Source organism: Balaenoptera physalus (genome assembly GCF_965194825.1).
Source record: "Balaenoptera physalus genome assembly, chromosome: 4".
NCBI lineage: Eukaryota > Metazoa > Chordata > Mammalia > Artiodactyla > Balaenopteridae > Balaenoptera > Balaenoptera physalus.
This window is the reverse complement of record NC_138891.1, coordinates 133308956-133332043: the sequence shown is the minus strand read 5'-3', so window position 1 is coordinate 133332043 and position 23088 is coordinate 133308956. Positions and strand designations below refer to the sequence as shown.

The 23088-nt window shown below is 41.4% G+C and overlaps 1 protein-coding gene across 15 annotated transcripts in view; it reads left to right on the top strand.

Moving 5' to 3' along the window:
• TIAM1 (TIAM Rac1 associated GEF 1) overlaps nucleotides 1–23088 on the top strand; it is a 400429-nt gene that overhangs the window by 240823 nt on the left and 136518 nt on the right. For 7 of the 15 annotated variants that reach the window (XM_082459733.1, XM_082459732.1, XM_082459731.1 and 4 more), the window contains one exon: nucleotides 15305–15331. In XM_082459733.1, the coding sequence (XP_082315859.1) occupies nucleotides 15305–15331 (27 nt within the window). Of the gene's footprint in view, nucleotides 1–10913; nucleotides 10933–15304; nucleotides 15483–23088 lie in introns of those variants that run through there. The other 8 variants (XM_082459738.1, XM_082459737.1, XM_082459726.1 and 5 more) reach the window with 2 other exon arrangements.

Below are 23088 nucleotides of genomic sequence, written 5' to 3'. Positions count from 1 at the left end.
AATTGCTTCCCCAGCGTGATGCATTGGTCACGAGTAGGAGGTGGTGAGCAATCACTCTGACACCCTGACACCCCGCCCCACCCCCCCTGCTGGGGGGTCAATTTCAAGGTCAATTTTAAGCCCAGCTGCATCGGAATTGAGGACTTGCTGGGGACACCCCTACCCACGCCCTGCTGTGTGCTTGAAATCTTGGCTCAGAGGTGGGAGAGGGTGGTGGTTTCAGATCCAAGGCTAGAGCAGAAATGTCGTCACAGGGAAGCTTATGTACCTAGGATGCATAATTTGTTCATGTGTGTGAGGGATGGGAGCAGATTAAGTGTGGGGGGGGGTGGCGCACCTGTGTTTTCCCATCTGCAAATATATTTTGATGCTGTTCTTCATGTTGAAGTAAAAGAGAGCCACAACTCTGGATGATGTTGGCTACTAGGAGACTTAAGCTTGGAGGGATGCTTTTGTCTAGAAATATATGGCAAAGATGACATCATGAAAGTCAGGCCACTCTCTCAGTGACCCCTTCATGCCCTGAAGCCTGGGGTGACCAAGGACACCCCAAGTAGAGCTTTCTTCAGAGCTCAAGTCAGGTGGGCTTGTGGGCTGGTAGTCAGTCTGGAACACCTGCTGGCTATTCAGTTGTAAACATTCTGTATGGGAATACATTTTATTCTCTTTGTTCCTTTGGCTGATACTGATGCCATTACTAGGTACTGGACAAAAAGTCTACTGGGACATGGGATGGTTAATATTATATGTTAGCTTGACTAGGCTATGGTGCCCAGTAATTTGGTTAAATGCTAGTCTAGAGGTGGCTGTGGGGTTTTCCTGTTTTGTTTTGTTTTTCGTATGTCAGGCACTCTTCATGTGCTTTTTTTTTTTTAATATAATTTTTATTGGAGTATGGTTGATTTACTCTCTGCTGTACAGCAAAGTGAATTAGTTACACATATACATGTATTCACTCTTTTTTAGATTCTTTTCCCGTATAAGCCATTACAGAGTACCGAGTAGAGTTGAGTTCCCTGTGCGTGCTATACAGTAGGTCCTTATTAGTTATCTATTTTAGGTATAGTAGTGTGTATATGTCAATCCCAATCTCCCAATTTATCCCTCCCCCGCTTTGCCCCCTGTAACCATAGTTTTGTTTTCTACATCTGTGGCTCTATTTCTGTTTTGTAAATAAGTTCATTTGTACCTTTTTTTTTTTTTAGATTCCGCATATAAGTGATATCATATGATATTTGTCTTTCTCTGACTTAACGTCACTCAGTCTGACAGTCTCTAGTTGCATCCATGTTGCTGCAAATGGCATTATTTTGTTCTTTTTTATGGCTGAGTAATATTCCATTGTATATATGTACAACATCTTCTTTATCCACTCCTCTGTCAATGGACACTTAGGTTGCTTCCATGTCTTGGTTATTGTAAACAGTGCTGCAGTGAACACTGGGGTGACGGTATCTTTTCGAATCATGGTTTTCTTCGGCTATATGCCCAGGAGTGGGATTGCTGGATCATATGGTAGTCCGTCCTTCCTTCCTTCCTTCCTCCCTCTCTCCCTCCCTATATTTTTTAGATGTGATTTAGCATTTAAATCAGACATTGAGTAAAGCAGATTATCCCCCCATAATGTGAATGGGCCTCATTCAATCACTTGAAGGCCTTAAAAGTAGACTAAGGTCCTCTAGAAGGAAGTGATTCTACTCCAGATGACTTTGAACTCAAGACAGCAACATCAACTCTTCCCTGGGTCTCCAGTCTGCTGGTTTGCCCTGCAGATTGTGGATTTGCCAGACCTTACAATCTCATGAGCCAATGCCTTAAAATACTTACCCATCCATCTGTCCGTTCATCCCTGCATCCATATCCTGTTGGTTTAGTTTCTCTGGAGAACCTTGACTAATACAGGGGCCATGTGCCATGGAACCATGTGATAAAAAGTAATGAGCTGTGGTCCCTTCTTTCATGGAACTTGTGATCCTACAAGAGGAGATGGATTATGACAGGTATTCAAATAACTGATAACTGCGGGGATTCAGAAGAGAAAAGTGATGAAGAATATCTTGGAAGAACAGAACTTTGTAAAATTTTTCAATAAAACACTCCATAAAAAGGGAATTAATCTCTAACCACTCCATGTGCCATTTTATTTTGGGAGGAAGATGGGTATTTCATCTTAGAAAATCATATACGTTTAAAATTTTATTCCATTATCAATCTGCCCCAACACCCCTGCTCTCCTTAACCTTCTGAGTAAATCTTTGAGTAAAACTGACTCTTCTGAAAGTTGTTCCTTTAGTCCTGTGGCTCTTGTCTCTGCTGGGTGTGCCAGGGGTGTTTGTACATCATCTAGCAGTGCAGGGGTTGACGTGGCGGCATTCTTGAAGGACACTGAATGCATCTTGAGTGTGCGTTAGTTTGATTTTGCAGTGATGTACACATAGAGTGGTTTGGGCAGAAAAGATAGATATTAGTGATGGGGATTAAAGGCAAGAAGACTTGCATTAAAAGGATTAAGAATGGGGGACAGGGTAGATATAGAAGATACTTTAGGGACCTTGGAGAAAGAAAAGGGGAAGAAGGAGAATATGGAAAGAAAGAAATGAACATTGATGAAACCCTAACTAAATACTAATGAAGGATGTCTTCACACACGCTGCCTCACTTCATCTCCAGCACAAATCTACAAGGGGGATTTCCTATTTTGCAGATGGAGAAAGTGGTCCCTAGGGATGGTAAGTGACTCACTCAAGGTCACGGGGACATTGAATGGCAGATGAAGACTAGCTCTGACTGCATCCAGACTCCCTGTTGCATTTATAAATCTGGCTGCCTTCTGGGAGGGATCATAAGTGTGGAAAGTTTTGAGCCTGAATGGTGTGTCAAATTTGAGCAATCAGTGGGGTAGCCATATGGAGGTGTCCAGAGGAGCTTAGAAAGAGGGATTTGTGCTGAAGACCGAGATTTAGGTAGATAACGGTGTGGAAGGAAGTAAGTAAGTTTGTTAAAGAGAAAAGTACTCCATCTGGAGAGCTAGGTAGAAGGCTGTGGCAGAAAATACAGTTAGGGTGAGAGATGCAGTTGAGAAGTATAAGGGCATGGATGGAATCCAAGGGGAGGGAGCATTTTTTTTGGAGTGGGGGCAGATTAGCAGGGTCGGATGCTGATGGGAGGCCCCTAGTGAGAGGTCCTTTTGTCACCTGGATTGGAAGCTGGAGAGAGAGGGCAGTTGGGGGGTGGGGGAGAGAGAGAGAGAGAAAGAGAGAGAGGATTTCTTCCAGAAGAGGAAACCGTTTTTTCCCACCTATGAGGATCAAAATTTTTTTCAAAAATCTTTTGTTAAATGATTTTTCTCTCTGTGTTACTGTTAGCCTTTATTCTTCCAGACTATGTAACTGAAATTTCTTGGCTACTTATCCTGGCTGTGTCTGAGATTACCCACACTGAACAATGCAGCGATGGTTGGAAATGTGTTTTTGCTTACTGCTTCTTGGCCAGTCATTGTATTGTCTTCCAGTGGTTGGGGATGAGGAAGTTGCAAAGAGTCCTTCCTTTTTATATCATTTTCTTTTTCTGCATATGGCATGGTTTTATTAACGACTGGTGAAGGGTTATTGATTACTGCCTTGATTGCAAAAACACAATTTAATGGCCCCTCTAGAGCTAGTGCTGTCAGCAGATAATTTCAGAGCAGCCTAAGGTTTTCAGCATGTGTCTACCGACCTGGTCTTCTGAATGGTGATATTCCCCTCTTGAAGATTCTGGGAGATTTTGACAGTGATGTTATGTTGCTTCACAGTAAGCCCGAGATGTAGGTAAAGTTAAAGAGGCATTCCTATGAGTTTTCCGTTAACTGTCTTTCCTTATTTTTTCTTAGTTTCCAGACTGGTTTTCTCTGTCCTAGAACAGTGGTCTTCAATATTGGATATATGTGCAAGATGATTTCATTAGGATGTGGGAAGGAAATTTCAGAATTTGTATTTCTCTCCCTGTTATGCATTTAAATTTCTGTGTATTTCTGTTCAGTTCAAATAAATTACGCACATTATAAACATATACAGAAATTGAAAATGTACATAATTTATTTGAACAGTAGCCCATACATGTAATTTATACATTGATTAAATAAGTGACAGCACACACTCATTCTGTTATGGGTGAGCCTGCTTGGAACGATTTTATTGAATGGGGATTCCCATAAAACCATTTGCACACTGGTGCCATGGACAGGAATGTCCTCATTAATTCTTAGAAAGCAGGGCCTGGTGTCTTTCGCTCGCCTTGTGTGTGGCCTCATAGATATTACTTGGCAATGAATGTCAAGCTTTTAAAGCTAGTTGCTATCATACAAGGAACAGATTTGCTTTGTGACTGTGTGTATCGGTTTTTCTGCTCCGGGATTTTGATGTACTACTGTTTCAGAAATGTTCCCATAACCTCCCAGGAACTGTCTTTGTGTTGAAGAGGTTGATTATCCGCTTATGACTTTAGGGAGGGGCGTATGTGCTTTGTTTGATTTTTTTTTTTTTTCTTCTGCTTTTAAAAATCCAGTGTGCAATGACTTTGGCTGCTTTTTATTTTTCTCCCAATTTGTTACTTGGCTAGGATGAATGTTAGTTGTTATTTAACCAAAAAGATCTTGTACCAGTCTTTAAAGTAAGAATTGGTTTTCCATCTTGCATTTCTGGGGTTAATCTCAGTGGCACTTTTTGCCTTAATCACATCACCTGTTTACTGTAAAAAGAATGCCCAGCAGAGAGAATCTCATGGTGGTTTCCATTATAATACTTACAGGTTTTGACTTAAGCAAGTTAAAAAAATGTGGAGTTCTTGTCAAGTATAGGGACCATAGAAACTTCTGGACCATCCTCTTAATTTTATTTTATTTATTTATTTTTAATACATTTATTTTATTTATTTATTTTTGGCTGTGTTGAGTCTTCGTTGCTGCACGTGGGCTTTCTCTAGTGGCGGCGAGCGGGGGCTACTCTTCGTTGTGTTGTGCAGGCTTCTCATTGCGGTGGCTTCTCTTGTTGTGGAGCACGGGCTCTAGGTGTGCGGGCTTCAGTAGTTGTGGCGCACGGGCTCAGTAGTTGTGGCGCACGGGCCCAGTTGCTCCATGGCATGTGGATCTTCCCTGACCAGGGATCAAACCCGTGTCCCCTGCATTGGCAGGTGGATTCTTAACCATTGCGCCACCAGGGAAGTCCCCATCCTCTTAATTTTAAAGAGGATGGATGGTCAGGAAGGTTAGATCGAGTTCCTTGTGGCCCCGTAGTTAGTGCATGTCTTTCCTGCCATCTCTCTGTCCCCATTGCCATGTGCCCCACTCCTACCATCCCTATCATGGTCACTAGCAGAGCATAACTAACTCAGAGCATTGCCTGAAATCTGCCTGGTGTTGCACAGCTGTCAACTTCTCATTTCACCCGCTCACAGAAAGGTGAAGTGATTGTCCTTAACTGCTACCTTTCTTTGAAGTGGTGCTCAGGCACACTTATTTATACACTGCAGGTGCATTCCACTGTGGTGGTTGGTACAGCTTTGGAACATCAGCCTTGCGGTCAGTGATCTTATTTATTACCCCCATCCCAAGGTGTGAGTAAGGGGCATAGTGGGTGTTCCTGTGGCCCTAGGGAGTTTTGGGAGCTGAACTCAAAGCTGATTTACATTTTAACTTTGTGGCACCAAACCTGAGGCATCAAGCTTTTATTTTTGTGTTAAATTGTCAATGCTATTTAATCCATTTATTATTACAGGTCTTGGCTTAGTCAATAAAAGTGTAGTTGAGATAGTGTTTTTAACTTGTGGCCTCTCACAGGTTATCAGATGTGTGGTTTTTGTTGTTGTTGTTTTGTTTTGTTGTTAAGTTCTTTGATTATACAGTTGGCCAATATTTGTGTCTCCATTTTGATATCCTTCCTGAGCTAAGCATTTTGGGAGGGTATTCTTCCTTCCTTCCTTCCTTCCTGTCTTCCTTCTTTCCTTCCTTCCTTCCTTTGTGCTGAGGCCTTGAGTGGAATGGACACCAAATTTCCAGTAGGATTGCTGCCAGTGAATTTTGGCCTCTCAGGCATAAGACTTTTGAATTGGATGCACCATTTGACATCACAGTGGAAGGTGTTATTATCACCTTCTGTTTTGTCAGTTACGAAACTGGAAATGTCAGAGGCGTCTCTCCCTTCTTTTTCTCCTTTCCTCCTTATTTCTCACTGGTATATGTGTGGACACCAAATTCTGGTGACTCTGCCTGCTCACTCATAGACCAGAGTGACGGAACAGTGGGACACAGGACAGGCTTATTACCCCAAGGCTCTCACTGTCCAAGTGAAGGCCACCTTATCTCCTCCAGGCACTGCCTGATGGGTTGGTTGCAACAAGCCTCCACCTTCTCTTTCACGTTACCCCAGGGGATGCGGAGGGATTGGGGGGGAGAAAATGTTCGATCATGTAACTCCCCTAATCAAATCCCATCACAGACTCCATTGCACATAATCATGTCTAATTTCTCTGTGTAGCATCCGTAACCCCACCCCATCTCTTTAAAGACCTCATCACTTCCAGCTCTTTTCCATGCACTTACTTCTCTACAACGTTGGACTGATGCTTTCATTCCTCAGAGCCTTTGCTCTTTTCCTGGAATGCTCTGCCCTTCTTTTTTTTGCAAACTCCCTCTTATCCCTGTTCATTTCCTCCCATCCTCACAAGCCAAGCCAAATCTGATGAACCCTTCAGGACCAGATTTGACTGATAGTTTCCCCTGGCAGAATTAGTCTGTTTTTTCCCATCATCCACTATTTTTAAAAAATTAATTAAGTTTTTAATTGAAGTATAGTTGATTTACAATGTTTCAGGTATATAGCGAAGTGATTCAGTTACACATATATGTATAATTTTTTTCAGATTCTTTCCCAGTATTGGTTATTATAAGATAGTGAATATCTTTCCCTGTACTATACAGTAGATCCTTGTTGTTCATTTTATATATAGTAATGTTTATCTGTTCATCCCAAATTCCCAATTTATCCCTCCCTGTCCCCCCATCATTCACTATTAATAAGGCCAGATTAGCCTTTACAGCCCTGTCTCAGAGTGGATAAGTGTCCATCATTTTCTTAGGCTGCGGGCACCGTAAGGAAACGGTCTATTTCCTCATCGCAGACATAAAGTAGGTGCTCAATAAATATTGGTTGAGTTGAACTGAGTTGGTAACAATCAGTAAAGTTCTTATGTAGACACTCTGCTTTACCCAAATAATTCACAAGCAGTGTTTAGATAGTCATAACTGTTTAAAAATCTATTTTTATATCCCCTCTTTCATAACATGCTAACCATTGTAAGACACACCCCTCTTTTATGTACCACCAAGCAAGAAAGAAAATGGTGCCGATTTCTATCACACCGTTGTGATTGTGAGATAGTATATTCAACTTCAGAGACCTTCAACATGAAAAATCTGTTTCTTAGAGTCAATGAAATAAGGAATTGTCTTTTACCTGTTAGAGCTTGTAGTCTTAAATATATAACTGCAAAACAATTTGAATTGATTTGCAAGTGCGAAATTTAAGTCATTTAAAAAGGTTTTTCCATTTTAAAATAAGGAGAGAGCAAAGGAGCATTTTAGGCTAAGTACCCAGGGATTGACTTGGGAAATAGTGTTTTGTCACTCTGTCTTATGACTGAGCCTTAGTCTTTTTCTTTGAAAAGATGAAGACTTGCAGGTAAAGAATCACTCCTATTTTGAAAATCCTTGGAAGGAATTCCTTTAAAATTTTTGTAAAAATTATTTTATTTGACTTTGAAGATTCTTTGCTGCACTGAAATTTGATTAAAATCCTATCTTCTCACCTAAACACATATCAAGATTAATGTCCCCCTAGCAATGGTGTTACATGGGACCCCATTACAGCTTCACTTTTTAGGTTGGGCAGCTGTGTTTTCCACCTGTCATATTTGCTCATTGACTTGTGGTTATTAAATCAACTTGCTAATCAGATATTCACATGTAGGTAGAAACTTAACATTTCTAGCTTTTCTTAATGATTGGTTCAGTAATCTATATTTTAAAAAAATAATGGTCTTTTGTTTTTCACTATCTAATACATTCCTATATAGCGTACTATTTCAATTTAAGATTTTTTTCCCATTTTACTGAGAAATAACTGACAAACATCACTGTATAAGTGTAAGGCATACAGCATGATGGTTTGATTTATGTATATTGTGACATGATTAAGATTTAATTTAAATTGACACAATGAAGATATGTAATAAGTTTTCAAATGGATGTATGGTCAACTTTTCAAATTTTTGGTACATGCAATGCAACCTGTATTTCTTAACAACATTTCTAGCTTTTCTTCCTTCCTCTTCATCCTTGGTATCTGGATTACCCAGTTCTCTCTTAAACCATTTTCTCCTAGAGAAGTTTGCCATCTTGTACATACCTTCCACCAACACAAGTACCACAGTGGTGGGAACAGAACCAAGGAGGACGTACCAGGTGTCCAGGGGGAGTGATTCCTTCTGATGGGCCCTTTAGCCTCAGAGCATAAAGGACCAACAGTGTGGATTCAGTGCACCCCAGCCTGGTGGCCCCTCCAGAGGGACTTGTGATATCTCCTCTGTCATCCTCTATGACAAAGGCAGTCCCAGCCCTCCTTGCTGGCAGGCAAGAGTTGCCACACCGGCCACCTGCATGCATGGCCTCACTCCAGGGAGCTCTTGTCTGATTCACAGAGTGACCCTCCCTTTCTGAGTGGGAAAGGCAGCTCCGGGCCAGGGAGCTCTGCCTCGTGTGGTGGCGAAGGAATGAAATTGCCAGGATGACCAAGTCCTGTTCTGCTTCCCGGTGAAGGAAAAGGACTCCTTGACATCCTGACTGTATTTTGGGCTGAAGGACTTCCTTCTTGGCTGCATGATGAGAGAACAGGTGAAGGGAAAGACCAGGTTGCAGGGGCTGGAGACCATCATGGAAGTTGCAAGCTGCAATTTCATACTTTTGGGTCACATGGGCGAGCCCGGAGCAAGTCTTAGAGGCGGGCAGCAGCTGCGGGTCTGAGCATCCCTTCTTTTATGGTACACTTCCTCTCCAGGGCTCCCACAAGGCCAAGGCCATGTCCTTTAGAATGGAGACTCCCCTGTCTGCCTTCCAGGTTCAGCCTCAGCCTTGGATAGCCAGAGGAAATGAGAACCAAATTCCTTTCCTTGAGCTTCAGTCTTTGACAGTGAAAGAGGAGCTGCCCCCAGCCACTCTGTGTGGTGTCTCAGGAAATGAGGCTCTTCCTGAGCCCAGTGAGGCTCCTGCAGCTGATGTGGGGACGGGAAGCAGGTCTGCTGAAGGGAGGACACCTGGGTGACTCGAGTCTGGAAGAGATGCTGTTGGGTAATGCGATCGTGTTTTGAAATCTCTTCTAAACTAAGGCATTGTTATATTTTCGAGAAGATTGTTCTGAAGTGCAGTTGAAAGATTATACACTCTCTTGTGTTTCACAGGACTTATGGAAGCAGCTGCAGCAGAGTACCATCCCCTCCCACTGTCCTCTGTGGACACCTGGATACCCTAGTTCCCTCACTAGGAACTCTGTTAAGTGAAGCCACAACAGACTTCAGCATCAGAAGTTAATTGCAGTCAGCTCCATTTCCATTTTCTTTTGAGATCAGTTGTTCCATTCTCTCTTACAATGCCATGGGCGTGCGTTTTCGATGTGACTCAGACTTGTAATTGATCCGGGAGCCCAGAGCTGAACTCTCACATCGTATGGTCACTACGCTTGGAATGGTGGGTGGAATTCTCAAGAGTTCAGTAGCTTCATGGCTTCTGAGTAAGAGTGATGCTGCTTAGAATTTTGAAAAATTACGTGATTCTCATGGTCTGTCCTGAAAAAAACCCCATTAAATCCATTTCACTAAGCTGGGGCCTCCTTTGAGCCCTTTTTAGAGCCAAGCGGCGGGGGGTGTTTGGGAGATTTGATGGCCAGCTCTGCAACACTGCCCTTTGGGACTGGTGGTTTCCAAACACTTCACAGTGAATGACGCAATGCTGGAGTTGAGTTGTATGCGTTGGCATTTGTCAGTGTCCAAGTATAGTTGCAAGACAATAAACACCAAGAACCTGGGGAAACTAAAGAGTAGTATTTTGGTCTAAAGCCACTTACATGATGCCAGTCAGATAGTAAGCATTCCCTAAATGGTAGATCTCCCTGAGTTGGGGGAAGAATATATTACTTCACTTTGAAATACACTGACTTGACTCCTATGAAATACAGTCATGTCTGTTCCAGCTGAACCTGTTGGTTAAGTATTGCCGAAGATTCACTGTTCTAAAGTTGAAGTTATCATTTTAGTAGAAATTTCTCGACTTACTTAGCTAGCTTAAGAATATCGATTCTATGAACGTTTCCTCACTTAGTTACCTTGGGATGCATTTGGATATGCTAAGAAGTCGCATTGCTCAAAATCAGGGCAGTCTTTGGATAGGGGAACTTTCAGGAATTTTGTTTGGCTGATTTGGGTGTCTGTTTTTACTTGCCTTGAAAAACATGGTTGGGCTAAAACCATTTCATCCATGCTTTAGGGAATAGGACTTTGGAAGCCCTGTCTAGCTCATTCATCTGTGTTGAGGGGTCATCTTTCACGGAGAATGCGCTGGTCCTGCTCCAGGGCCCTCAGTGGTCACGTGGTTTACCTGAGAGAGAAGGTGGGTACCTCTCCTCTGTGCAGGAGTCCGTGTCACAGTCTCAGTTTTTACACAAGCCGGACAAGCTCACCCCTGATGGAACTGTCCCTTTATGCCAGGTGAGGTATGGCCGTCTGGTAGCACAACCCAGCTACCCGTGGGCATCGAGCCAGAGAGCTCCATCTCACTCGTGCTTTACCACCCCTCAGCCCAACACTCTCTGGAGAGCAAGCAAGTATTTAAAGAGACCTTCCTGGAGGGTAAGCAGCCTCTCTACCACTCAGCAGGGTCATACCTCTTCAGGCCTCCTGTCCCTGAACTCTGATTTTTTTTCTTTAATCAATTGGGAAGACAAGAATCAGCCATATGAAACTTGTCACTGAGCCCGTGTGAAAGGCTGTGGGTCAAAAAACGTGGCTCGTTGTAGCACAGTGGCCTCAAAGGACCACTGGTGGAAAGTCCTGTCCGATCTTAGTACCCAGAACGTTTGTCCTTCTTCTGAGCAATTGATTAGGACATTGTGAATTTTACAACTGCCCTGTTTTCCCTATTAGAGTTGGCTGTTACAAAAGCTTGCTGTCAAACTGAGCCAGCTGGGTAGATTGACAGGGTCTGCATTGTTACCTTGCTTCTGCCCCCCTTCACTTTGTCTTAACCTTTGGGTTCCTTTTATTATTCCAGTAATAATTTCTCCTATTCTATTTTAGATAATGTATCTTTGGAAGTCACTCCTGAGTCCTTTTTTTTCTTTTTTTTTTGGCTGCATTGGGTCTTCATTGCTGCACGCTGGCTTTCGCTAGTTGTGGTGAACAGGGGCTACTCTTTGTTGCGGTGCACGGGCTTTTCATTGCAGTGGCTTCTCTTGTTGCAGAGCATGGGCTCTAGGTGTGCGGGCTTCAGTAGTTGTGGCACGTAGGCTCAGTAGTTGTGGCACACAGGCTCTAGGACGCATGGGCTTCAGTAGTTGTGACGCACGGACTTAGTTGCTTAGCGGCATGTGGGATCTTCCCAGACCAGGGATTGAACCCGTTTCCCCTGCATTGGCAGGCGGATTCCCAACCGCTCTGCCACGAGGGAAGTCCCCTGAGTCCTTTATTGAATATAATAATGGTTAAAATCATAAGTAAAGAAAACGACTGATGAATTTTCTTTAACATTAATTTCTGAACCATTAAAAAATTTCCAGTGTCCTAGATTCATCCATCTGTCTGTTCACCCAAGGCTGATTTTTGGACTAAATATGAATACTAAAATCTAAATTCTTCTGGTGCTTATTGCATATAAGAAATATTAAGGATTTCTGACTTGTTCAGGATTTAGATCTAACACTACTACTCCCAGCCCACTTTAAGGTTCAGGGCAAGGGGGAAACTTTCTGATTCTCATTAATTCAGTAATATGAAACACTTTTGGGCACTAAATCATGATGAACAGCATAAGAATTAACATACTTTTTTAGTTCTTTATAGTGTTTTATTTTGATTCTCTAATTTCTGTCTTATAACAACCTTTTCAGGTAGGTGTTAAGTAAAGTAGATAATATTACACATCGTTATTTTTCCTGCTAAGTTTCAGAATGGGTAGTTTACTTATCCAAGGTCACATAAGTTAGTAAGTAATAGAGCCTGGTATACAAACTTAGGTATTTTGAGGGCAAGTACAATATCCTTTTCTCTGTATACTTTGCGTCCTGGAACTTGCAAACACTTAAAAGTGACAGGATGCCTCTTATGACTGTTTTCTAAAGGTGAAAAAGAAAGTTCTGGTGAGGCAGACGTTGTAGGAAAAGCCATGGATTAACTGCCATGGGCACCGTATTTCTGACAGTTGTCATATTTTCATCTCGCACGAGACTGTCGGGTTGGAGTGATGAGACTTCTGAGCCCTGTCTATTTTTGAGGTATTTGAAGTCTGGGATTCCTTTTGGTAATTCCTTCCCCTCCTCCAGCTCACACACTTCCCTGTGAAAACTGGTTATTTGACACCTGACACAGAAATTGACTATACTGGTTGAGATGAATCTGAGTGAGACTGTAAAACTCGGCACATTTACTGTTCACTTCACTAGGGGTCATCTTAATGTAGTGCAGACCATCCTCCTGGTCCTGCCAGATTTTGTCAGTGTGGTTTGTGTGTGTGCGTGAGCTGTGGCTAATTGAGTCAATCACATCTTCCAGCTGGATTAATGAATTCCCCTATTGTCTCACAACACATTTAAGGCGACCAGTTTCAACGTAGAAGATAGACCAGTTTCAGTGAGTTAGGTACCATGTTTTAAGGAAGCCCCCATAATAGTGGTCCTTCTGTAGCATCCTCCTTATCGTTTACAAATGTCGAATAATAGTGGAAATAATCGCTGATATTTATTGAGAACTGACCAAGGGGTAGGCACTAAGCTAATTATGTAACATAGATGATCTCATTTAATGCTTATATCAACAGAATGGCTTAGGAACTCTTATCCCCATTTGTAGAGGGATAAATTGATATTTAGAGTTTGCCTCAAATCACCTTGCAAGTAAGTGGCAAGGCTGTGTTTTGACTTGATGCCTGTAGTGGGACTCTAGGCTTGAACTCCCAACACCGAGTTTGGTGCTTAGCTGCCTCCCGTTGAAGTTGAATTCTTTGCAGCTCTTAAAGAAAACCTGGAGTCCTGGTGGTTCTTGGGTTGCCATGGTGTACGTTCACAAGGCCATGGAGGAGTTAACCCACTGTGAGTACTCGATACACACCGAGTGCTTGGTGACACATTGCAACCTTAGCATATTCGCTGATTGCAAAGAACAGCTATGTGTCTCTTCATCCATCAGTATCAGGGGTCAGTTCCACAGTCAGGCTCACAGGTAAAAATTTTTTTCCCACTAAAATCAGAAAAAAAATTATACCAAATAAACTTGAGTTTTGTTTTCCTGCATGTTTTATAAATCATGCCTGGTAACTTTCACTTTCTTCCCCCATGTAGTTTTTCTGCTCAGGGGTTAGAAGAATATAATAGAGAAGCATTTTAATTCTGGTAGTAGAATATGTACTTTTTTTTTTTTTAAGTATAAAAAAATGCGTTATCAGCCTCCGTTGTGCAGGTGGAGGACAGCCGCCTGCAGGCCCGGTTTGCCAGCAAGAAACCAGCCTTGCAAATTATTGGCAGCTGGCACTGTAATGAGTCCATTTCAATATAAATGGGCTGTTGCTTATTAATTTCTGCCAGTTCCTAAGCAATTCAGGAACCGCTTTGAAAATGTGAAACTTTGCAGAGAACAGCTTAAGGAGGATGCCTGGGAAAAGAGAGGGAACAGGACAGCAGTGGGAGAATTACGGAAAGGACGTGGATTGTAGGGTCAGAATGGGGTATTGCTGAGAACTCTTGCCCCTCTCCTGGCAAGCGTGAGTCACCAAGTTCACGGTGAAATAGCACGTTTTCCAAGATAGAACTGTAACTTCACTTACCGTGCTCTTCTCTACGGATGTATATATTTATTTATTTACTGTCTTGGTGTGGCTGCCTTCTACACCAGGAGGCAGTTTTCTCCGTGGTCCTGTGCAAACTGTTTGTCATCTCGGGTTCCCACCTTTATTTCTTTCTTTATTTTTGGCTGCGTTGTGTCTTCCTTGCTGACCGTGGACTTTCTCTAGTTGCGGCGAGCGGGGCTGATCTTTGTTGCGGTGCGCGGGCTTCTCATAGCAGTGGCTTCTCTTGTTGCAGAGAACAGGCTCTAGGCGCACGGGCTTCAGTAGTTGTGGCACGTGGGCTCAGTAGTTGTGGCACACGGGCTCAGTGGTTGTGGCTCACGGGCTCTAGAGTGCAGGCTCAGTTGCTGTGGTGCGTGGGCTTAGTTGCTCCGCGGCATGTGGGATCTTCCCGGTCCAGGGCTCGAACCCGTGTCCCCTGCATTGGCAGGCGGATTCTTAACCACTGCGCCACCAGGGAAGTCCTCAGGTTCCCACCTTGATGAAGCCACCAGCAATAGGTACCAACTGTGGGCAGCCCCACAGAGGAATGGTCAGTAGGAGAGGGATGAGGGGGAGCCACCCCAAGGAAGCCCTCGGGGCTTTCTCCTGTCTTAGTATCTGCAGTCTCACCTCAGAAGGCAGGCTTTAGAAAAAAAAGACCATTAATACTGCTTGTCTGTGGAGCTTATCTTGAAAACATGTATGTGATGAGAAGGTCTATGTACTGAATTTGGTCTTTTGTTTAACTGTCTTTTAGCATTTTCTTCAACTTCTCTGGTAAATATAGCTCTGCTTGGAGAATAACTGAGATGCCCTTGTTTCCTTTCATTCATCTCTGTTGAGACTTTTTAAACATGAAGAGGGAACCGTGGACACCATTTCCCAGTAACCTGTTTCTGTTATGCGATACCTTCATCCTTAAAGATTAACGGTTAAAATGATAAAATAACTGAGTTTGTCAGGCTGTTTATTACCGTGAATGTAAATATGCTTGTGTTTATTGATTTATCTGATTATGCCTGTTATTTTATACCTGTAGCTAAATGTGGCATTGTTCAATTTGGGGGGGGGTGGTATTTCACACAGAATGGATGTTGGAGACTTTACGTAAATGGGCTCGATGGAAAATTCCTGTTTCCTGTGTTCTGGCTAACCATTTGCTTTCTCTTCTTCTGTCCTCTCCAGGTTTTGGGGACGTTCTCATAGACTCAGGTGAGACTGTGATGGCCACCCCGTGGGGCCAGTGCTGATACGTTTCCCAGCCCCGGTCATTGTTCATCCTGACGTCATTTCCAATCTCAATATCTAAATGCCACAGTGCTCTTGGGGCAAGTTGGGCTGGGAACCACTGTTGCCTTGTAAGGTAAGTTTGTGTATGTGTATTTGAGCCTGTGTATATCCCCATGAATTAATGATGACGCCCCAGAGGTGGTGAGACAGATACATTTTAGCAGAATTGGCATTGCTGTGTTGTATGTAGCTTGTGGGAAAAAAGAATTCGGAGTCACTTTTTTGGATTAAGGTTACACCCATCTAACAAGTCAAAAGTATTAGCATTAAAACTAAAAAAAAAAAAGAAAAAAGAAAAAGCAGGTACCTGTCTTTTTCCCCCTGTGAATTGCCCTCAGGATCTTTTAAATTTATTCCTGAGCTTTGCCATCTTTAGATGGGATTATGTTTGAAAAAAGGCAATCCCAGCTTCAAAATCTTACTTCAAAACAATGATATATTTTGTTTCTAGTTTGGATAATCTTTTAAAAAGCAAAATAAATACAGTCAAAATAATAATCTTTCTAAATCAAAGATCATCTTTTATTTGTTGCAGAACTTTCCTGTTTAGTCTCCTGTGTTAGGGGTATTTGTGTGTGACTTGGCAAAACGCTTTTCATGGGTTTGTAAAGATTTACCAAAAACTTTGAGAACTTTGTCTCAGTTTAATCTTAGCTCTTTCCCCCCTACCCCCCTATCCTGTCTTCAGGCTCAGCCTCCAGTAGGAAAAAAACAGGCTTGAAACCAAGCCCTCCCACTAGAATCTAATTTTAAATTTGCAATCTGTTGTCCTGTGATTTTTGCTTCAAATTTAACTTTGAAATAAATACATTTCATCCTTTCTCTTGCAATTTTGGAGGTCTGTTTTCAAGTCATAGAAGGGTAATCATTACGTTTATTTTAATAAGTTTTTAAATACCTCGGGAGGGGGTGAAAAATTTTATTAATAATAATCATAATTTATATACATCATTAGACGCCTTATGCTTGGATTTCACAATGCCCTTACCAGCAAGAGAAACCTTGCTTTAATAGTTAACTTTTGACTTGAATATAAGTTGGGTCATCTTGCGCCCACTAATGGGCTCTAATATTTTATATTTTTGAAATACCCTTATTATAGGCAATCTGAGTGATGAGCATTCCCATTGAGAAGAGCTGTACGAAAACTTTAATTTATTTAAATGGCCAGTGTAATAACAAGTAAGGCATGGTCCCTGCCATTGGGAGATTATAATAAAATGCGAGGGGTCTACATACAAAGCAAGACAAGTGTGTCAGTGTACAAATAACCATGCCACAGACAGGATGTGAGGAGGTCGAGCAAAGTGCCATTGGAACATAGAGAAAGATTGATTAAATTCCAGCTCCATAGTATTTTCTTTATCTTAGGTAATTTTCTGGAGCCATCTGTTTTAAGTTTGGGTTTGGTGCTGTTTTATTGTAGCTGTCAGTGTGGTGCCCCCATCCTTACTCTCTTCAATTATCCAAGAAACCTAGGGACTTAAAGCATTTATTTATTTTTTTTCTTTCCTTAAAATGAATTGCAGGTTCAGTGTAGTAACTTTGGAAAATACAATAAACAAAGTATAATTTTGAAAATTAAAATTGCCCATAATCACTCTATCTAGGATAGTAACTTAAAAATATTTTATACGTCTATATATTCTTTCTGTCTCTCTCTCTCTCTCTGTCTTTTTTCCTCTCCCTCTCCCTCCGTCTTCCTTTGTGTGTGGTGGCGGGGAGAGGGAGAGAGAGAAAGTAAAATATTGGTAACATTCTTAAATTTCTAATCTCCTCAAAGCCAATATCTTGTATGTGCATCTCAAATGTAAGTTTTGACTTGCTGAGAATAAGAAGAGTTTTGCTCCAGAGATGTTTGACCCTAATAGTAGAATTATCTTTTTGATTATCTACCCCTGAACAGGGCAAGCCCTGGCAGGCTGACCCACAAGGCTGGGCTTTGATCATGTGGAACATTCCTGTTCTTCAGCTAAAGGGTGGGGCATTCTGCTGTCTGTTTGGAGTACTGCTTGAACTTCTGGTCTCATCTAGGGAATTAGACATCCTAAACCATAAAAATATTATTATAACCTCCTTAGATCTCAAGGTGATGAGGTTATTTCTCGTTTCCCTTGTGTCTTCTTCTTTCTCTCCCATTTTTCCCTCTGACTAAAACTAGTACAGGAGTATTTTTCTTTGTTCTCTCTGCCCAGAGACTTTGACCATGGGTGGCTTTCTATTAACTGGAATGTTTTCTCATTCAGTACTAAGAAAACCTCACATTGGCATGATCGAAAAATTCAGCTTACATGTTATACCTTGGATCATACAGGCTTTACCTTTCTTTTTAATTTGTGTTCTACTTCTCCACTCATGTATAATAATTGATGTTCACGGTGATCTTGCATAGATGTTGCAAGCAATTACATTTTTCATTTATTTCAAGAGTGTTTACCTTTACTCAGAGAACTCAGAGAACACAGTTATACAAGTTGCTTTAAAAGTTTGCAAATTCCAACCTCTGGGTCACCTTGGGGTTGGCATCTATTGACTGTCCTTTCCCTTAAGAACTGGTTAGATTTTCCTGGTTCTTTGGAATGCATTGTGGACATTTTGAGTATTATGTTGGGAGAATCTAGGTCCTGTGAAAATCATCTAGAGAATGTTGAATTTTCTTTTTTTTTTTGCTTTTTTAGCAGGTAATCAACCTGGCTAGGTTCAGATGGCAAGTTCTGTCTGACCTCCTATGGGTGGTGGCTCTCATGTCAGTTCAGTTTTCAAAGCCTTTGCTCTGAGGCTGTAGGTTTATTTCACACAGGTGCCACTTGGGAGCTAGACTGGGAGGTGGGCTGTGGTTTATATCATAATTCAGTTCTCAAAGCCTTTGCTGTCTTGCTTTGGGTCAGTCCCAGGTATGTGCACTTGAGGGGTGAGCCTGGGACTTGTGTAGATGTACATAGCGTTAGATGATTTGTTTCCTCCAGCTCTTTTTTTCTCTGAGATCCCTCGCACTCTTTGACTTGCAGGGATCATTATTCTTAGTTTCTTTGGCTAGAATGACAGGGTGTGTCTCAGGAGTTTTTTGCTGCCTGTGCCACAGCTGGACTGTGTGCTCACCCTCTATGCAAGGCTGGAAGAGTAAAGTAATAAAAACAAAAATATGGGAAACTCACTTTTGTTAGAGTGGCTTCTTCAGGTTTTGACTCCCATCCCCAATCCACCTGCTTTTGCTTACTCTTTGGAATTCCTCGGGTAGTTGGTTTTTCCTTTGGTCCAGAGTTTTTAATATTTATCATTGGGAGAAAGATCAGCCGTGGTGTCTTACTTCATCTTGGCTGGCACCAATATTAGCATTTCAGTTTGGTTCACTACTGTGTTAGAGACAGAAGCCCAATCCCTAGTTAATCAACTCTACTTCTCTATTTAATCTCACTATAGACCATTGTTTTGTGTTTACTTTGTATTTCTTGATAATATTATACTAGATAATGCTCAATGCATGCTTATTTTTTATTGCCTAATTTGTTGAAAAAGAGGATTCAAAAACATTTCATGTTGAAGAATCCTCACTTTTAAACAAAAATTTCATTTAACCAGAATATTCCAGTTAGTTAAGGCTTTAACTTTTTATTTTGAAATAATTATAGAAATCGTACACAATAAGTATACCCTTAACCTAGTTTCCCCTAATGGTTGCATCTTACATAATTGCAGTAAACTACCAAAGACAGGAATGTGAGATTTTTTTCAGTGTGTGTGAATACTTCTATATCATTTTATCACATAAGGCTTAGTAGGCTAATAAGTTTTTAAAAGCTGTCCCTGAGAAAGGACCACCTACCAGATGTATGTATGAACCATTCTAATGACTGTACTTTTTTTTTCCTTTTTTTTACATTGAAGTATAGTTGATTTACAATGTTGTGTTAGATTTGGGTGTATAGCACAGTGATTCAGTTATACATACATATATATATCTATTCTTTTTCACATTCTTTTCTGTTATAGGTTACGACAAAATACTGAGTATAGTTCCTTGTGCTTTACAGTAGGTCCTTGTTGGTTATCTATTTTATATACAGTAGCATGTATATGTTAATCCCAAACTCCTAATTTATCCCTCCCCCCTTTCCCTTTTGGTAACTGTAAGTTTGTTTTCTATGTCTGTGGGTCTATTTCTATTTTGTAAATAAGTTCATTTGTGTCTTTTTTTTCAGATTCCACATGTAAGCGATATCATATGATATTTGTCTTTCTCTGTCTGATTTACTTCACTTAGTATGATATGATAATCTCTAGGTCCATTCATGTTGCTGCAAGTGGCATTATTTCATCCTTTTTTATGGCTGAGTAATATTCCATATTGTATGTGTGTGTTTGTGTGTATAGATAGATAGGTAAATAAAGATACATCTTCTTTATCCATTCATCTGTGAATGGACATTTAGGCTGCTTCTGTGTCTTGGCTATTGTACATAGTGCTGCCTGTACTTATTGATAAAGTTCCTTAAGATACCTTTTAACTGTTTCACTGAGTACAGTAAGCCCCCTACATACGAACGTGTTCCGTTCTGAGAGCGCATTCCTAAGTCCAGTTTGTTTGTAAGTCCAACAAAGTTAGCCTAGGTACACACCTAACATCATCGGCTATATAGTAGTATTTAATTTGATGGGATTTAAAGGAAGTTTCTATGAGTACTTGAAAAGTTTAACTCCTCACTTGAAGAGAAAGATCATGGTGTTGGGAAGAATGGGAAAGTCACACTCCCTCTAGTGTCCTTGGTCCCTGGCCCTGAGAATCTCTTGATTTTCTGACATCTTCTACTTTCAGATGACCCCTCCCCATCATGTCACTATGTCTCCTTTGCCCCCATTTTCTCTGGATCATCTCAGGCTGAGCAGTTCTGCACTGTCTACCCTGACAACGAGGAGAGGTATCCTCTTGATTCTGAACCCCTTTCCTAACTAAACCTCTGAGGGAATAGCTCCAAAAAGAGGAAGACTGTGGGAATTAAGTGAAATGAGACAGGAGCAAGACCTTAATTCGCTGCTCAGGTAATTGAAGTCTGGGGAGTACAGTAAAGCAGGGCAAGCTGAAGCCCTCAACTCAGTTCATGGATCAGGGCGATCCCAAACCCAGTGGCCTGGAGTGAGGGACCTGTACTGATCTGTAGGTGGAAGGGACCTAGAGAACAGCACACAGACTGGAAACCGGTGTGGTGTCTAGGCACTCTGATGTAGAAGAGCTGGCATATTTAAGGCCAATGTGTGTTTTCTCTAGTTCACGTTGTGCTAACAGTCTCATCTATTTTCTGTTGTAGTTGTATGAGTTTGAATGTTTACATTCTAGATTAAAGTTTATTTTGTCATTCATTCATTCATTCAGTATTTTTCCACTGAGCACCTACTGTCTTTCAGGCAGTGTTCTAGGCACTGCGGATACAGCAATAAACAAGACAAGCAAACTTTCCGTCCTACGCCTGAGGCTTAGTTTCTAGTGGGGAAGGCTAGAGAATAAAAAAGATAAGTATCTCTTTTCCTGCCCTGCAGATAGGTTCATCAGTATCATTTTTCTAGATTCCATATATATGTGTTAATATACAATATTTGTTTTTCTCTTTCTGACTTACTTCACTCTGTATGACAGACTCTAGGTTCATCCGCATCACTGCAAGTCACCCAATTTCATTCCTTTTTATGGCTGAGTAATATTCCATTGTATATATGTACCACACGCAGATGAAGAGAATGGACTTGTGGTCACAGAGAGGGAAGGGGACGGTTTGACGAACTGAGAGAGTAGCATTGACATATATACACTACCATGTGTAAAATAGATAGCTAGTGGGAAGCTGCTGTATAGCACAGGGAGCTCTCAGCTTGGTGCTCTTTGATGACCTAGAAGGGTGGGATGGGGGTGGGTGGGAGGGAGGCTCAAGAGGGAGGGGATATATATATAACATATAGCTGATTCACTTTGTTGTACAGCAGAAACTAACACAACATTGTAAAGCAAATATACTCCAAAAGAAAAAAAAAGGTAAGTAAGTGAAACACATTTTTTGTTACAATTATGATAAATGCGAAGGAGGGGGGAAAAAAAATCAAAGAATGAGGATAAGAAATGTTGAGTTCTGAGGGTTGTCATTTTGATGGGGATGCCAGGAAAGGCCTTTCTGAGAAGGTGATATTTGAGTCAAGATCGGAACAAACTGGAAAGAGTGAGCCAGATGTAGATTCCTGAAAACTGGAGGGTTGCAGGCAGAGGAAAGAGCATGAGCAAAGGCCCTGGGGCAGGCCAGGAAGCCAGATCTTAGACCACTGGAAAGAAAGTGTAAGACTTGAGGTTTGAATTCGGAGAACTGTTCCCTATGTTACAGTCTTGCGTACTACTTCCTGCTTAATATCCCTCCCACTAACTACCCCCAGAAAGTGCAAGCTGTTTGGGGCCACTAACATTCTACATAAGGAAATAACTAGTAATGAGTTAAAAAATGGTAACATTTTCCAGCTTGCAATCGAGTACCTTTATTCTGATGCTCTGCTTTTCTATTTCTAGCCCAGTTTTTGCATTTCAGCCTGTTCTCCTCCCCCTTAATCTTTCCCCTCTTACCTAGTGACTGTGTGATGATTATGTTGGTAAAGTACTGATCACTACTTTTTGCTTTTGTTACTAAAATGCATGAACATTTATTGACTCATCACGCGTAGAACACTTGTAGTCTCTCTAGAGGCTACAAAAAAAGTGAAAGCCACTTTCTGCCCAAAGTTGCTTCCAGACTCACAGGAACAAACAAAGCCTATGCAAATGTAAAATATAAACCAAGTTTTTTGTTTGTAATAAAGATAAATGATAAGGGTTAAGTAAGAGAGAGCAGGGAGAAATGAAGATGCTGAAAGTAGCTGGCATTTTACATTTGTGTGTGAAAAGGGTTAGGATTTTCAATTCACCAGTGTTCTGGGGGTTGCCCGTGGGACAGGGGTTGTCCCTGAAAGAGGAGATTGTGTCTGTTGTATGCAATAAGCAATTTAAATTTTTCATGCTTATGTTATTTCAGGGTCCCCCACATGGGCCTTCGTGGTTCTCACTGACCTTTTGGGAAAAGCTTTTAAATGAAGGGGTGTTTCAGCAGTCCCTAGAAACATTTTTCTGCTAAGTTGAGTTGCTTCAGACTTCCTGCTGACTCTGCTTAGATCATCCCCTGAGAATTTCTTCTCGGTAGGATTTAAGAGATTTGGCATTCATCTCTAAACTCTAGTTCTAAAGATAAAAATGGCTTCTTTCCTACCTTGGCTGGCTGAAAAGAATCTTGCTACTAAAAATGCTATTAATATAACAGACCCGTCAGAGCAATGCAGGGAGTGCTGTAATTCTTGAAGGTTGGGGCCATTTCCTTTAGGAAACTTCTCCTGAGGCTTTTAACTTGATTGGTTTTCTGTTGGCAGAAACAAGCCTAACCAGAAATTTGTTGTTGAGAATATGCCTGTGAATTTACATTTGCAAACTTTTGATGTATACAGTAGAGGAGGGTACCTCCTAGCACATTTGAGGTGACAGTTTTGCCTTTCTATACCTCAGTTTCTGTCACCATCATTCTTTCCTTCTTTTAACTTTAAATCTATGTGATTCTTAAAATGGGACTGTGGCTAACGCCTGTTCTAAGCTTTTAATTACTTATTGGCAAAACATATAGATA